Raw genomic sequence first — 14,504 nt, forward strand, 5'->3', positions numbered from 1 at the left:
GAACTTTTAATTTAGCTCCTAACTAGTCCAAACAAAGTTCATAAGTCTCTTCTGCTTTCGGCTTTTCCATTCACATTCCCCTTTTAAGCGTTCATTGACTATTCTGTACAACTTTTTGCTCTGTGATGATATGCCAATCAGACTATGTTGATTAGATGATTACTGATGATAAGAGATTTGAGATTCGTACCCGACTACTTCAGGAGGAATGTGTTTTTACACGTATAATATTATGAAAAAACTAATTTGGCGATGAATCCGCGTCGTTCTTTTTCACCTGGCATATGAAAAAGGAGTGTGAAGAGAGAAGGACGATGTTTGATTTTTTGCGTTAGTCGCCTTCTTAAGTAAAGTCTGTGCAAACTTTTTAATTTTTTATTATCCTTTTCAGGTACCTTCGGTATGAACGACAGAGGTGGACTTCTAAGTGTCGATCTCAACAGTATAAACTTAGTTCATGAACCTCTCATAAACAACACTTTTTCTGGAATTGTTATGGGAGAAAATATTAACAAATTGAAATTTTAGAGATGTAACCCACGTTGCATGTCGCAAGATTTTTATCGATAACTAGATGACCTGGCCCTTTAGCCGAAACTTTTTCGTTTTCGCTTCGTTATAGAATCGCCGCTCAAAATGTATGCAATTGACATAAGACGAGTAGTAGCATAACTGTAACTTTAACAATAACTTTAACTTTAACTACAATGCAAGATGTCGAATCTTTGGTTAAAGTTGAAATTGGACCCCATCAAGACGCCATATTTAACCATAACCATAGAGCTCGACAAGGCTTTAAATGCACGTGACGAAAAAAGGAACTAACGCTGTCATCATACAAAAACGCCATTTTCGACAGTTCTCCTTTACCAGCAGCGCCCCCGCCCACGTTCTTATAAAGCCTTGTCGGACCAGCAACGTCTTCTGCCAAATTCTGTGGTCAAAGTTAAGGTTAAAGTGAAATTAGCCTTAACTATAACCATAACTTTGACCATAACTTTAACTTTACCACGCCTCTGGTGCAACCCAACCTTAGTTTACAACGTAGTAATATAATATTGCATTTATATTATGGAATATTAACCGTCACAATTTTTTCTAGTATAAAGCGATTGAAAAATATTTACCAAAGATCAAAGAACTTTATATTTGAAAAATCCACATTTGATGTCTGGAAATCCGTTTAGAATTTCATACTTATGAATGAGTGGTGAAAAATTTGTATTACTCGAGTATTTGAAATGTAAAACTCGGATTTTAAGAATCGCTTTGAATATATTACTAGCTTCGTTTCAAATATAGTTTGCTTTTAAAGAATTTTTCATTTTAGTCAAACAAGAAATCGAATGATGATGCATTGAATGGCATAAGAGACCTACATAATTTGGTCAGGCTAAGCCAATTCAATGTTAGTTGGACGCCGTTAAGCGTTTGTGTACTTAATCCTACAAAAAAAATTACGTATTAAGGTGAGGCCATTTCGAAAAGACTGATTTTTAAACTTCCAATCTGAAGAAATTATGTGGAATTCTCTTACATATGTAATTGATTGTACTGTCGGTTCTTGGTGGAAATTCATGTTGTACACTAATAAAACACACTTTTCTTGCACTTTTTCCACTATATTTAGATATTATTATAACTTTTAACAAATAACACGACCGGTTTCGAAATTATTCATCATCAGGTGTAAGTTTAACGTCGGTACTTTTAAAAAATTAAATATTATCAAAACAAACATTAGGGTTGTCAGCATCGTGGTACTTTTTACAATTTGGTAGAATTTTTATTCCAAATAAGACTATTTTCTACTAATGTTAAATTAATATTTAGTTGGATTTACCCATTTTTTATATTGATAAATTAATAACGTTGTGCTGGTAATGTCACATATACAGATTTCAGAGCCTAAAATTAAGTAATAATTGTTACATTTCTAAAATTATTAAAATTAAAATAATTATGTCACAAAATTTCTCTAAAAATTATTAAATGTCAAATAAATTAATATAAACAATGTCAAACTAACAATAATAAAACTTAATAAGACGATACAATTGTCTAATTACATCACCAATAATTTAATTGAATTGTCCATAATATTAAAATTATAAAAATTAATATCTATATGAATGTCAAATAAATTAAACTAAATTAAATCATGTCAATAAATAAAATATAATGTCCATAAAATTATATAAAAATAAATATCATGTCAATAAATTAAATTAGCGGTGAAATGTAAATTGAAATTAATGTATAAGTAATAATAGTTTAAATATCCTGTAATAAAATTGAATTTGAAAGGCATGTTTGGTCGTTTAACAAGTTCCCATATTTTTTGTGTCTGTTGACTTCGAGTGCTTCCAGTGCGTCCATTTTCTTGCTTTTGGGTAAAACATGCAGGTATTTAATATTCCTGTCAGGTTCAAAATTATGGTCATTATTATTTAAATGCTCAGCAAATGTAGATCTTTCTGTTTTCCTTTTCCAAGCTGTGATATGTTCTTTTATCCTGGTTTTAAATTTCCGCCCTGTCTGACCTATATATATACCTCCACATGTTTCACAAGAAAGGCTGTATATTCCGCTATTGTCTGTGACGTTAAACTTGTCCTTGTTATTACACAACAGACTTTTTAGGGAACCCGTATTCTCTTACATCAAAATTCATGTAGACACAAAAAAAAAAACAAAGTAACGAAATAACCGAACAGAATATTGAAAAATGGCATGGTAATTCTGTAAAAAAATCTTGAATATCACCATAAAAATACACTTCAAATTCGAACATCTCGTAATTTTCAATGACAATGATATGATTTTTTTTACAAAAAGGATAACTTTTTAGGGTTCCGTAGCCAAATGGCAAAAAACGGAACCCTCTATCTATCTAACCTATGCGTGTGGGGTATCTATGGATAGGTCTTCAAAAATCATATTGAGGTTTCTTATATCATTTTTTTCTTACCTGAATAGTTTTCGAGAGAGACTCTTCCAAAGTGGTAAAATGTGTGTGTGTGTGTCGTCGTCGTCCCCCCCCCCCCCTCTAACTTCTAAAGTAGGTAGGGTAGTCATGATAAGTCTAAAAAAAATATATGATGTACATTACTACAAAAACTACCAACGAAAATTGGTTTTTTTTTTTTTTTTTTTTTTTTTATAAAATTGGGGCCGTCTATAGACTGTTCGTCCATATCCTTTTTTTGTTATTTTATTATTTAGATTTTTCGCACCAAGGATAATTGAAATAATATTATGAATTTTAATTAATTGTGGTCCATCACGCCATGGACACTTTTTTTTTTTTTTTTTTTTTTTTTTTTTTTTTTTTTTAATATGTGTATATGTATATTTAATAGAATAGAGTATAATATGTTATACATATAATAAATAAATATATACATTTATTGTTTTATAAATTGCATAATAATAATATTAATGTTTTGAACGGTGAGGTCCCAGTCGGTGTGGCGGCCAGTAGATCCGACATTTTCCGATTTCCTTAGATTTTATGCTGCTCCACCCTTTGCCTTTAGATGTTGTGACATTGGCTTGGTGGAGAGGGGTCACTCAAGCTGGGTGGAGTTTCTAGGTTGTTAAAAAGACATCGTTCTGTGTCGAATCTACCCGCCATGTGGCTTAGGACTTTATCGTTCCTGTCTTTTATAGCCATTTTTATATTATAATCTTTTATGTGTTCGGTTGACACCTCCGTGGCTCTTTTTATGAAGCTTGCCACAGCGTCTCCATCAGTGTCAGTGTAATAGACACAGGTGTTAGTGTGCCGGGATATAGCTACAACTGCATGAGGAACGCTGTCATGGATTGCCAGCTTTCGGGACTTGGTCTGTATGATGATCACCGAAGGACTCGTTAATCCCTGAGCTTCATGGATTGTGAGGACGCGAGAGTCCGTTCCCGATCCATAGCCTGTATTAGTGAGGGCTGCTTTCTCCTCTTGTGTGTGGACAAGATACAGGGTATTTAGATCGGTTTTAGGTATTCTCGCTCCTGTATACTTCATTAGCTTTAGGGACCGCACAATTTCCTTCGATGAATAGATGTTATTATAGACCATGTTTAAGGCGTATGCCACATCCATAGGGCTCCTGTGTGTGCAAGACAACTCCTGGGTGATGCTGGTTACCAGGTTTGGACGAGTGTAATTAAGTTTAAAGAGGTTTTCACGCTCTATAAACGGAAGTTGGTTAATATCTCCAATGAGGATGACATCGTTGGCGCCTGTTAACTGATTCGCCATGACGATTGAGCCGAAATGGTTCATGAGGGCCTCGTCAACTATCAACCTTTTGTAGGTTCCTTTTGTCCCATTTACCAGCAAAGAGGCCATGGTACGAACTTTATCTTTAACTTTGTTGCCAGTTCGTAGCGATAGCCTTTGCTTTAGATCCTCGGCTGCTTCGATTGTAGTTGTTATTATAACGTCTGTTTCCTCATTGAAGTTATTAATGATCCAAGTTGTCTTCCCACATCCAGGAACCCCATTGACCCACGAGTAGTTGATTGGTTTCGCGAATATGTCCCAGTCCATGCTAGATTCGGGGTCCCCAGATAGGACTTCTGCCATTTCTAGTATCCTGTCTTCCAGCATTATTCTGGTACATTCCGCTATTACCACTATTGGATCCTCAGATTTTGTAATAAATTTGAGTGTTCCCGTGCGTTTTGTCTCATCCTCGTCCAGAACCACGAATCCGCAGTCGGCACTTAATGCCGCCATATACTGCCCTGTCATCGCCCCGGCAATTATTGTGGAGGTGACATTGTCGTATATGGCAGCTTTTGCATCCTCGAGTCTCACTTCTAACAGCTTTTGATTTTTCCGCTGATAGGCCTGCATGATCTTATTGCAGGTCAAGAGCTTTATGGTCTTGTTTGCTCTTATTATTGCCTGGAACTCGAGGAAGGCATTTATTATATGATCTTCGGGGCTCTGGGCCAGTCTGAGTTTTGGCGGGAGCACTTGCCCGAGATCAGCCCTATATCTTTTGTTTTTATTTGCCGGTGTTTGTGTAGATGGTTCCCTCAAAAAAGCCTCCATTGCTAAAGCCTGCCGATTTGTTTGTGACGAAGCCTTGATCCGAGAAAGGGTGTTTTTATCCTCGATCATTCTTTCACGATGAAGTACTTTTTTGATGGATCCCACAAACGCTTTTAATTTGGCCATTGAGTTTAGAGACTTCTTAATTTCATTTTTATCTCTCTCTTTCTCATCCTCTTTTTTGTCCTCCCGTGATGCTTGGAGTCGTTCACTTGCGGAGGATGAGTTCGCCTTATTACTGGGTTGGGACGCTGCTGGCTGATCATCACGATTCCTTTTGAGGAAGCTTAGGTCATCCCCTCGGTTCTCGTAGACGATTATCTCATGATGTTCTGAGGCTTTTACTATTCCATAGTAATTTGCAGCCCTGCCTTTGTCCTGTCCCAGTGACATTGCGTCTACGCTGATTATGCGTGGGGTGGTACTGTGTCTTATCCCCATTGCTCCCAACTCCTTCAAAGACGAACATGCCCGTTCAAAGGCTGTTTGCGCGTCCCATTCGAATACTATTATCGTTTTGGTGTCTGATTTCAGTACTCTGCATGGTTGGCCAGCGAAGGTAGTTGTTGGGAGAGCTAAATATTTGCTCATTTTCATGTTCGTCTTTGATGTACTTCCGTTTAGGATTGCTGCTAGTCCCGGTGAGATGTTGACGTGGTTGGGAGTGCTAAGACGGCTGTAGTAGGCTTAGGATCAAATTATCATACGAAAATTGGTTCGAACAAGATCTAGCCAGTAATTTTTTTTATACGTCATGAATTGTAAACCTTAATTTAACTTTCATCAAATCAACTGAAATATGAAAATAAATCAAAAACTCCTAATTTCATAAAAATAAACCTTATTGCTGCTGCAATTGAGTCCAACTCGCACTTGGTCGGTTTTTTATAGTTCTAGCAAAATAACCGAATAGATTTTTAATAAATGATTCGGTCATTAAAAAAATAAAATAAAATGTATAATTTTCTCCTATTTCACCCTATCAACAACGCGGCGAGCGTCGTAACCGCCCTATACAAGGCGCGATGATATGAATGTTATTTTAATGTCCTTAACGTGGATATTCGTACTGACAGACATCGACCTGCTAATTCAGGGATAGCTTTGCCTTAAGTAATGAATGCAGTAATGTTCTTTAGATTATAATTACCAATGTCGCTCCTAGCTTATAGCCAAGTAGGCCTCTACACGTTGCCCCTAAGCGCTGGTTCGTATGGCTGGTTGACCTTTTTTTTTTTTAATGAAATAAGGGGGCGAACGAGCAAACAGAGCTGCAGGTGCGTTTGCAGCCTTTTAAGAGGGAATCGGGTAATATTCCCATATTCCCGGGTAGGGATGGGAAGGGAAGGGAATAGGGGAGAGTAGGGAAGGGAATAGGGTAGGGGATTGGACCTCCGGAAAACTCACTCACTCGGCGAAACACAGCGCAAGCGCTGTTTCTTGCCGGTTTTCTGTGAGCCCGTGGTATTTCTCCGGTCGAGTCGGCCCATTCGTGCCGAAGCATGGCTCTCCCACGTGTATATATATGTACACCGGGCTTAAGCGTTTCCATTTTTATTTTTATGTTTTTAGCTACCTACCTGATCATTTTAAATAGGTCATCAAGTAAATAAACACGTACACGATTAGAATTTCATTTATTTCATCATAGTTAATTTAAATATTAATTTAAAACGGTGCTTCCATTGGATCCTGCACTGACATCGCCCAAGCCAGCATAATCTGTTCTTTCAATAAACTCGACATCTACGTTCTCCAACCTGACTTGAAGTTGATCCTTCTTAAACTTAACGCCCTCCTCAAATGTTGTTTTCACTATAAAATGACGTAGCAATTGAACAATCCCCGCTTTGGCTTGTAAGATCGCGTATCGCATGCCTATACATATCCTGTTGCCCTTTCCAAAAGTAATGTACGCCTTTTCATTGATACCTGCTTTGTTCTCACGAGAAAATCTTTCTGGATTAAACACTTCGGGATCTGAATAGAATATTTCGTCGTGATGTATCGAATAAATCGGCAGAAATACCGTCGTGCCTTTATCGATTTTAATATTACCTGCAGGTAAGATGGAATCTTTAACACACTCCCTCATAAGGTAGCCAATGGGTGGGTAGAATCTGCTCGCTTCACTGAATACCATATCAAGGTATTCCATATTCGAAATGAGATCGTAGGATATGCTACCTTCATTCTCTTCAAATGCGTTATCAATTTCTTCATGTAAACGCTTGAGCACGTCTGGATTTTGACCCAGGAGAACTAAAGTGTTGAAAATACCTGTAGCAGTGGGTTCCACTCCAGCAGCAAAGAAGAAGAAAGCTTGGGCGGCAAGTAGCTCATCAGTCGGTTCAACTTCTAAATCGTCTTCTTTCATCAAGCCACCGTCTTTGATCGATAGACATAAATCCGCAAATTCGTGACTTTTGATGTTTTCATTTTGTCTTGATTGTAGCAACTTCTTGATCGCACCCACGAAGAACTCTTCGAATTCGTTGAAAATCTTTATCTTGAATACCCTTATTAATATCGGCATAGTGACACTCACAATGAATTTCAAATAGAACGCGAACGTCGGCTGCGACACTTTTTGCGCCATCTTCAAAAACGGCGAGTCGAAAATCGATTCCGTGGTCGTTCCGAAGACGATTGCTGATTTCGCAGCACTGCAAAATGTTGACAACGTTTCAAACGTGTTAGTTTTATTATTCTTAATATACGGAACGATATCTCGAGCACTTTTATCGATGATACCAAACATCGATTTCAGTTTGCTCGGAGTGAACAAAGGATTCATTTTTTGCCTCACCACCTTCCATTTCTTTCCATTCATGATGAACAAGTTATTCGCTAGCACATCCTCCTCGATCACTTCTATTCCTTTATGGTTGAAGGCGTTGAAATCTGTGACCATCACGTGTTGAATATTCTCCAAATCTCTGAGGAATATCGTCGGTTTCAACACCGATCCTAAGCCGACGGCTGGTTCGTTGGGAAATCTTTTGTAGATCTCATGGAAGTGTTCGAAGTACGCACGATTCTTCATCAAGCAGTCCCAGGCGACACCGAACACTTTGTTCCTCTGGTAAAACACCACACCACGCATCTTCCAGTACCGTTCGTTGAACACACCTTTCAAGTATATTATCACAGCCAACAATATGATGATTATCGCTTGGATGATCATGGTAGGAATGCAGTATAGAGCACAGATTTTCTGGTGCTTGCTCTGTGCTAGTTTTAGGCATACTGAACTTGCGGTCTGAATTAAGATTAAGGAAATTTTTTTTAGGACCCTTCGAAAGTACATAGCCAAGGCCAAGGACCAAAACGAGTGGTTTTGCGTCAGTTTAAGATTTACGTACAGTCAACGCCATAAATCCATATCCATACTAATGGTATAAATGCGAAAGTGTGTCTGTCTGTCAATAGGTAACAACCTCTTCACGCCCAAACCGCTGAACCGATTTTGATGAAATTTGGTATGGAGATACGTTGAGTCTGAAAAGAAAAACTGAAACGATAACGATAAAACTCGTTAGTCGCGCGGGAAACGTAAATTTTCGGGGATAAAAAGTATCATAATATTATTAGGTTTATAAGAAAAGTATCAGAATGTGACATATTATGCCCTTTCCTGGGACTCAAACTATCTTCATACCTAGCAAAATCGGTTCAGTTTGGACGTGAAGAGGTAACAGACAGACAGAAACAATTTCGCATTTATCTTATATATAAAATTCTCGTGTCACAATGTTAGGCCGCGTACTCCTCCGAAACGGCTTTACTGATTTTAACCAAATTTTATATGCATATTCAGTGGGTCTGAGAATCGGCTACTGGGTACTTTTTATATTGATAAGTGCATTTGTTGAATAAATAATAGTAAGTAAATTATTACAACTCGAGACTGACGGTGACCATTGTTTGTGCGACGGGATAGCGATAGACGTTGCCATGGTGACATACTTATTTAGTCACTTCAATAAAATAATATGGGCGAAATACTTTATATGGCAAAGAAACGTTTGCCGGGACAGCTAGTAATATTATAAAACAAAATCGCTTTTTTTCCCTTATGTCCCTTTGTTCCCTTTAAACTTTAAAACTACGCAACGGATGTTGATGCGGTTTTCTTTAATAGATAGAGTGATTCAAGAGGACGGTTATAAGTATAATAACATTTATTAAATAGTGGAGAAGTACTGTTAATTTTGGGGTTTCTAATGTGATGTCGTAAATAATTTCATTTTTTTCCGTTTACATTGCAAACGCAGGTTGAACCCTACGAGATTTATCAAAATAATGTACGGAAAACTCTGGATGGTATATGTCTATCTCTTATGGATAGGGTTGCTGAGGATTCCTCTTCCGCTTCCTCATAATGAGGAAGTTCCGCAATATTTTGGGTTCCTCAACCGTTACCGCATCCTCATAAATAAAAATAAAAAAATCCTCTTCCGCTATCGCTTCCTCAAAATTTATGAGGAATTTATGAGGAATTTCACTGAAAATAATAATAAATAAATAAAATTAGATGTATATAATAGACTCTATTTTGAAGGAGGAATCAGGGGACTACGTTACGCCGATTTACTGTATCTGTCTCTAGGTACAGTTAATCGAGGTAACGTATTCCCGTGATTCTTCCTTCAAAAATGATCCTATCTAAATTTATTCTTTTTAATATCTTCAGGAAGAATGAGTCTAGTTTTTATTTTATCGTAAACATCTTTCAAATTTATTTTTGGTCGGTCGATTGGCGGGGTACGGGGCATTCATTTTTTTTTTTGCAATTTTTAAGGGTCATATTATTTTTTATTTATTAGTAAATTTAGAAAAAATCTAACGTAGCTTTAACAGATCATAGTATTGTATAAAAATCATTTGTCTAAACGTATTGTCCAGGGAGTTAATTGGGGAATACGTTTGTATGGAAAAACAGTGCGAGCGTACCCTTTTGATACTCTGTATTTACTAAAGTAATGATCGTACAGTAAAAATGTTTGGACGTTATTTATAGTAAATTTAATGTAGATAATTAATGTAGAAGTCATTAAAGAGATATTTTAAATAATTTTCGAGTCACAAGCAAAAACTTTGAAAAAGATACCTGTCCCCCCCTCCCCCACCGCCGGCTCTTGTCCCACCCTCGGGGACTTTTAGTATATATTCATCTGGACACCATTAGGAACAACTGTACCAACTTTCAAAAGTACACGAATTATTCGGTCTGATCGTCGATTTTGAAACTAATTTTCTTAGACTAATTACTGAACTCCTCCTTAATTGCTGGACCGATTTTGATAATTCTTTATTGTGTATGTTTTGAGAATGGTTTAGATTCATAGTTTGGTCCACTGGAAAATGCCCTTTTAATTAATTTTTGTGTAATGTGCCTATGTAGTATGTACCTAGTTATGTACAGACAGGACAAAGACTTTTGGGTTGGGTCCGCTAGTATTTATAATTTCCTATCATCCTCTTCCTCATCCGCTTCCTCTTCCGCTTCCTCATCCGCATCCTCTTCCTCAAAAAATATCCTCTTCCTCATCCGCATCCTGTAAATTTGCGCGTGAAAATTCCTCTTCCTCCTCCTCTTCCTCATAATCACTTCCTCAACAACCCTACTTATGGATATCCCACAATAATATTTTTTGACATTTTCTTTTTACGACAAATAATGGCTAATTTTCGAACCAATTTTAATAATTTATACAGCATTAATCCTTATCCAATTAAATAACTTAAATACATTGTTGATATTTTAATATAGATCTATAATATTATGGCCCTTTACAGCATATGATTTAAATGAATATTTTCGAAGATATTACAGATTTAAAAAAAATGCGGGAAGTAGATTTTGCGGCGGAACCGACCAATGCGGGCCACGGGTAGTATAATGAATACAAGTCAAAACTGCTGAATCGATTTTACTCATTTTTTCAGTAGCTATATTATTATATTTTATACCCGATGCGAAGCCGGGGCAGGTCGCTAGTTTAGTAAATAAAGTTCATTAAATTTCGTTTTAAGTTGTAATTATTATGACTGACTTTACTATGAACTGGTCAGTTCCCAATTGAGTTGCTGACCTCGGATGAGTAACCCAGCAAGTTTAAAATACCCATTATTTTTTTAACAAAATAATCAACATTACTTATAAATAATAATATTATAAACGCGAATGTCTGTCTGTTTATTACCTCCTCATTGAACCAGTTTTACTGTCTCTGTAACCTGTCGAAAATATCAAATATATATAATAATAATAGCTCCCACACCGGTTTCGGTGACGGTGGCCGATTTCATTGAAACCAGGCCAGCTACGCAGGAGTAATTTTACAGTGCCCAAGTGTGTGCGCAGCACACAAGAGCACTCTCTTTTCCTTTACTCTCATAACCCAGTGGGACGGAAGACCGACACGACTGGCGAGAGATCAGGCGCAGGACTTTTTACATGCCCATCCGACGCATGTATCATCTTACTTGTCAGACAATCAGGTGATCAGCCTGCATTGTCCTAACCAAACTTGGAATTTACATGTTTCCAACGCGGGAATCGAACCCACGACCTCCGAGTCAAGAGCCGCGCTCTATACCACTAGACCACCGAGGCGTCGTTAAAGGAGGTGTCGAAAATATCAAATGCAACTTGTCCAAGTACCCATCTATTTATTTGGAAACAAAGACGTGGCACGGCGTAAAAAACCTATTCGTAATCCGCCCCATTGCTTTTAGGGCTCCATTGGCTATAGGGCTCCATTGAGCGTAGGGCTTCATTGCCCTTTAGCTCTTAAGAGGAGTCCACACCGCCCTTTTTTCCATACAAACGTTGTCCCCTGTTTCCTCCCTGGATAATGCTAGTAGAGTTATAATTTTTTTCCTGAATATCTACGGCCACTAATACAATGTCCCTATGTTTTCTTTTTTTTCATAATTTAATTATTAAATAAGATATGAACGTTCAAAAACCCAAAAAATGGCCAGATTTTCCGCTGTGTTCAAACATCCAGAAAACAGATTTGGCTAGATTATACAAAAAAAAGCAAAACATAGGAACACAGCTCAATCCTTTTTTTAATCTTTAATGAAAAAACTACTTAAATCGGTTAAGTTTTGGAGAAGGAATCAGGGGACAACGAATCGTTGATTTTCTGGATTTTTTGCAGTTGTCTCTATCGCCTTCTGCGGTATAGGCTTGAGGTAAGGGAGACAGCTATAGAATATAGATATTACACGTACTTTTTTTCATTTCTCTAGCCCCTGGTGTATCCTCTTAAACACTGACATGGCCCTTGGGTAACTCTAATTAGGATAAAGAATTTGGGGTAATAAATATTATAAGCAAAGTTATACAGGATGTAACAAAACTAGGTGATAATACTTTAGGGTTTGTATGTGCCCCTTGAGTCAAGTTCACTGTAAAAGTAGCAGCGATATAGGAGTTACTTTTTTATTCTGTGGGCGAATTATTGATGATTTTAAGGTATTTTTCATAGAAATATAGAACTCAAAAGTAGCTCTTTTAGCGCTGCTACTTTCACAGTGAACTCTATAAATGGGACACGTACGCACACTAACGTATTATCACTTAACTTTTTTACCCTGTACATAAATAGACGTTTCAATTAAAGTTTACTGTGTAAGCAGCAAATATGGAGGAGTTAAACGTAAATTTTTTCGAATATGGAATGTCACATTCAAAACGTCAAATTTTCAAATTTGGAATACACAGAACGAAATTAATAAGACGCAGGGCAGAGTAGACAGAATGATAGAGTATGCCGACTTAGAACTGATGTTGAAATTTTTAAATTTGACTTATTATGACGAAAATCGTTGCTAGGGTTGTTAAATTGTTACCTACGAAATTAAAACTATGACATATTCGCTGGACGTGTTCCTCTTTGGTCGTATTGTTGTTTGTGTTTTGGCACATGTGATTAAAATTGTCAGAATCCAATTTTGAAATCATTATTTTAAATATTTAAAAATAAATAATTATATCAGCCAGCGCGATGCACATTCCATTTATAATCCTAGTGAGACCCGACGAATTTGACAGATATTGAAACCCGTCTCTTTGCAGTCGAACTACTGGTAGTTATGTCTATTGTGCGCAGGGTAAACCTCAGAACAGGAAAATAAGGAGAAGTGTTATGTAGCGCCGTTTATATGGAAACCTATGTCGCCGACTTCAATGACATTATATTGTCAGCATAGTGTCAACGGTACACGGTCTAGTGATGTCCGGTCTATCTACGGTGTCGATTAATTATTATTAATTAATACGACGATATATGGATGTATTTTGGTAGGTATTTAAATACTATTATAAGAATGAAAGTGATAAATAATTAATATTACAGTCTAACAAAAACAACTTAAAGGCCGAAAGGGGTTGAAATCATCCATGAGAAAAACTTTTACTATGGGACCAACTCAATTCGGCAAAATAATCAGCTGTTTGGCAAAATCGTAACTAGGCAATATATAAACATTCATAATATTATATAACCAGATGTTAAGTTGGAAAAAAACAAATATATCTGCGAAAACCGCATTCAAATCGGATCAGTAGTTTTCGTGTGATGCTGGAACAAACATACAGACATACAGACATAAAACTAGCCACAGTTTAGGCTTCTATACCGATGTAGTAACATCCCCCGCTTATTATTACCTAATTTTGCTCTATTATGATAAGAAACCTTTCGTGCGCGAGACCAACTTGCACTTGGCCGATTTTTTTCATACATTTCTCTTTGAATTTTGCGTCTCTGGGAAAAGTGAAATAGGACTAAAAGCGATGAAGGTAATACAAATCATTATTCAAAGATGCACTAATTAACTATAAAATAAAATTTCTGCATATTTATAATAAATTTAGACCTTCCGCGCGGCTTCACCCCCGTTAGGAATTTCAAAGACAAATTAGCCCACAAAAATAGCCTATGATCCTTCGTGTGGTCTACTTTTTATTTATGCCAAACAATATAAAAATTGCTGGATGGTGCGTGAGATAAGCCCTTTCCAATAATTTTCCCCGTTTTTTCCACATTTTCCTCTGTTTCTTGGCTATGAGCTATCTAACTCTGAAAGGATACTTCAAAATTTCAAATCGGACTAGTAGTTCCTGAGATTAGCGCGTTCAAACAAACAAACTCTTCAGCTTTATAATATTAGTGTAGATAATAATGCAACAGCATAAAAAATGTCGATAAAAATATCGATACCAAAATCTGCATCACACCACATCACTAGTGCCTTAGCCTTAGTTTGATAGTTCACGGAACATTTTTCGTGAAGAATATTTTTCGTGAAGAATAATTGATTTTTAAATTAAAAAGTCGTATAAATTACAGTTGGCTGTGATAGGTGATCCCGCTATTTTTTAATTCACAATATCGCTGCAATTTTTGTAGGTAATTAT

At 36.8% G+C, this 14,504-nt stretch overlaps 1 protein-coding gene across 1 annotated transcript; it reads right to left on the reverse strand.

Annotated features, from left to right (window-relative positions):
- Positions 1 to 6,728: 6,728 nt before the first annotated feature.
- LOC121738256 (cytochrome P450 6B5-like) lies at positions 6,729 to 8,252 on the reverse strand. Its single transcript, XM_042130209.1, has one exon. The coding sequence runs from the start codon at positions 8,250 to 8,252 to the stop codon at positions 6,729 to 6,731; it is 1,524 nt and encodes a 507-aa protein (XP_041986143.1).
- Between the last annotated feature and the right edge of the window lie 6,252 nt (positions 8,253 to 14,504).

This window comes from Aricia agestis, chromosome 22 (assembly GCF_905147365.1).
Source record: "Aricia agestis chromosome 22, ilAriAges1.1, whole genome shotgun sequence".
NCBI lineage: Eukaryota > Metazoa > Arthropoda > Insecta > Lepidoptera > Lycaenidae > Aricia > Aricia agestis.